Source organism: Plasmodium reichenowi (genome assembly GCF_001601855.1).
Source record: "Plasmodium reichenowi strain SY57 chromosome Unknown, whole genome shotgun sequence".
Taxonomy (NCBI): Eukaryota; Apicomplexa; class Aconoidasida; order Haemosporida; family Plasmodiidae; genus Plasmodium; species Plasmodium reichenowi.
The window spans coordinates 1-948 of record NW_017962418.1 but is presented as its reverse complement, the minus strand read 5'-3'; the positions used below and the strand labels follow the sequence as shown (position 1 = coordinate 948).

General features: G+C 19.8%; 1 protein-coding gene across 1 annotated transcript; it reads right to left on the bottom strand.

Annotated features, from left to right (window-relative positions):
• Positions 1–71: 71 nt before the first annotated feature.
• PRSY57_0020400 (exoribonuclease, putative) lies at positions 72–948 on the bottom strand (the record flags this gene model as incomplete). The annotated part of the gene is made up of 1 exon (XM_020114283.1): positions 72–948. A coding segment is annotated over one exon (877 nt), but the record flags the coding sequence as incomplete, so codon positions are not given.

Genomic DNA, 948 nt, shown 5'->3' with positions numbered 1-948 from the left:
AAATATATATATAAATATATATATATATATATATATATACAAATAAACATGTATATTTTTTTTTTTTTTTTTCAATTTTTTAATAGTAGGGAGAACCATCCGTTGAACTCCTTTTTCTTCGAATTAATATTCAGAATATTTTTTAGATTTGTCAAGGAATTTATAATGTAAATGTTTTTGTCATTATTTTTATTTTCAATTAGATAATTAAGAACAAATTTATCATAATTAAGTAATAAATCTTGGAATTCATAAAATGCATAATTAATAACTTCATTATTATTTTTTTTTTTATTAATAATTTTTTGAAGCGAATTAATTTTATCTTTTATATTATTTATCTTTTCTTCCATATCAGCATTAGAATAGAAAATATCTTTTGCTAAGAAATATGTTTCTTTTACTTTTTCTTCAGCTAAATAATTATTATTAAAAGATAAAAGTATTAAAACATCATTTTTTAACATATTACTATAAATTTTTTCTATATTTGCACTTATTTTTTTAAGTACTTCATTTGTTTCTACACGCGATGGTACTTCAAATATTTTTTCGCTATCTTCTATTTTAAAATTTGAGTTATGTACATTCTGAATACAATTAAATATTTTATCATTACACAAATTTTCATAATCACGTAAAATTAAAATATAATTTTTTAATTTGTTCTCATTTTTTATATTCATTATTAAATTTTCTGTGCACTCCTCATCATTTTCACAAACACAATAAAAAGAATTCTTCAAAAAATTTTTTGGTATTCTTTCTTCTATATATTTATTCTTTGAATCAAATATACACAAAGACTTTTCGTATTTATAACATATGTCTTCTTCACAAAGAATGGAGTTTTTTACTTGAACGAAATTATCTTTGTTAAAAAATGTGGGGAGTGCTTCATAGAATGTGGAAAATTCATTGCTATCGAATTCGCTCATCTGAAAAAAA